The sequence below is a fragment of the Alosa pseudoharengus genome, unplaced genomic scaffold (assembly GCF_046254945.1).
Source record: "Alosa pseudoharengus isolate Yale_2024_CS ecotype anadromous, Long Island Sound unplaced genomic scaffold, YU_APseudo_1.1 YU_APseudo_1.1_scf_1, whole genome shotgun sequence".
In the NCBI taxonomy this organism is placed as follows: Eukaryota; Metazoa; Chordata; class Actinopteri; order Clupeiformes; family Clupeidae; genus Alosa; species Alosa pseudoharengus.
In genome coordinates, this window is record NW_027468564.1 from 49,434,676 (window position 1) to 49,436,560 (window position 1,885).

Sequence of the window (1,885 nt, forward strand, 5' to 3'; positions counted from 1 at the left end):
TTTCTGCACATATTGAAGGTTTTGTAGTGGTTTCCTTGCATAATGTAATAGAGTTTAAAGTTTAGAGTAAAGTTTAAAAATATCATAATCTCTCTCTCTCTCTCTTTGTCTCTCTCTCTCTGTCTCCGCTTCTCTCTCTCTCTTTCTCTCTCTTTCTCTCTTTGTCTCTCTCTCTCTCTCTGTCTCCGCTTCTCTCTCTCTCTTTCTCTCTCTGTCTCCGCTTCTCTCTCTCTCTTTCTCTCTCTTTCTCTCTCTCTTTCTCTCTTTGTCTCTCTCTCTCTCTCTCTCAGTTCTATGCTGTCCCCGCTGTGCTCCGATGGCTCGGTGATCATGGAGAGAGCGTCGCCCCGGTGGCCGCCATCACCGTCTCCAAACTCCGGCCCCCAGCGCCGCCGCTGCCCGCCGCACATCCCCCCTCCCACCAGCGGGAGCAGCGTGTGCGCCAACCCCACCTACTACCACGCCGTCTATGATGTGCGGGTGGAGCAGTGCCGCGACGCGCCCCCCTTCTCCTTCGGCCGACGCGAGTCTGTGGCCGGGGGAGCCGTCACCACCGGACTCTACTCGCTGGTCGCCGACGGCGATGAAGACGCCCAGCCCGTTCCACCCATCCGGCGACGGGGGGCCCTGGTGGAGCACCGTGATGTCATCAAGGCCCACCAGAGCCACAAACTGCAGAGCACGCCGCAGGCACGACGCAAGGAGTGGGAGTGAGTACTGCTGACACACACACACACACACACACACACACACACACATACATACTATCTTTCTCTCTCTGTCACACACACACACAAATACATACTCTCTGTCACACACACACTCACTTTGGTGGGACAATATATTGTTACGCCAATATATCGTTCTTCTTTTTGCGATATGTTAAGTATGAAATAATTCCTGTAATTAAGACTAAGCTAAAACTCTATGCACTTTGTCCATAGTTTCAAATCCGTTTTGAAATCCAGTGAATAAATACATAAAACAAGCTTTTTGCCTTTTTCTTTTTCTTTTTTTTCATAGATATTATGATGTATCGTAATCTTTTCCAATGTATTGAGTGTTGCAGAATCGCTGAGTCAGGATATTATCGTTTCGTAGGTAAAGTATTGTGACAGTATTGATTCGTGAGTGATTCTGCCATTCCCACCCGAGAATTGCTCCACAACGCACATATGCATACATGTACGGAATAGTACAGTACAGCACCTGCACACACACGCGTGCGCACACACACACATGTACACTTTCTGGAGGAAATCATTGCTATTGTCATTGTCCCATAATAAATGTGAAAGGTCAATTTGAATCCCACATTAACCTTTCATAATGACAGTAATCCATTTTATGCTGTAAAGTCTTTTTGCTCTCATTCATTCAATGGAGAGAGAAAAACAATGGATTCATTTGTTAGCCGTTGCTTGTGAGGTGGCATTTATCAAATAGTCAGAGAATGACCTACATGGGATAACAGCGCTCTTTGTCATCCGTGAAAGGAAACAGGAATCGATTCATATTAACAACAGTGTGACCGACTAAAATACTTTAAATCTCGTCACTATCTCATTAAAACTGCATTTGTTTTTCAAAAGTTACTTCAGTCACAAAATACACATTTTTTTATACCAACAAATCCAACACTGTTGACCTTGTCTGTCTACCTTGTCCACCCCATCGTTCAGTGCAAAACAAAACATGACTCAACGCTTTTCACTGTCATGCATGTATAAAAAAGTGACATTTTGTACCACAGGATATCCCTCTACATGGATTTGATGAAAATTACTGTGATGAGACAAACTCTGTTTCAGTGTTTATTGATTTTGTACTGCTATCATTTCTCAGTCCTCCCAATATACAATCATTTCCTGCTTAGGAACCAAAC

The 1,885-nt window shown here is 44.7% G+C and overlaps 1 protein-coding gene across 1 annotated transcript in view; it reads left to right on the top strand.

Moving 5' to 3' along the window:
- Nucleotides 1–294: 294 nt before the first annotated feature.
- The window catches only part of cacna1ab (calcium channel, voltage-dependent, P/Q type, alpha 1A subunit, b), a 148,872-nt gene continuing 147,281 nt past the window's right edge, over nucleotides 295–1,885 (top strand). Inside the window, exon 1 of the mRNA XM_076280840.1 lies at nucleotides 295–710. Within this exon, the coding sequence (XP_076136955.1) occupies nucleotides 295–710 (416 nt within the window). The remainder of the gene's footprint in view (nucleotides 711–1,885) is intronic.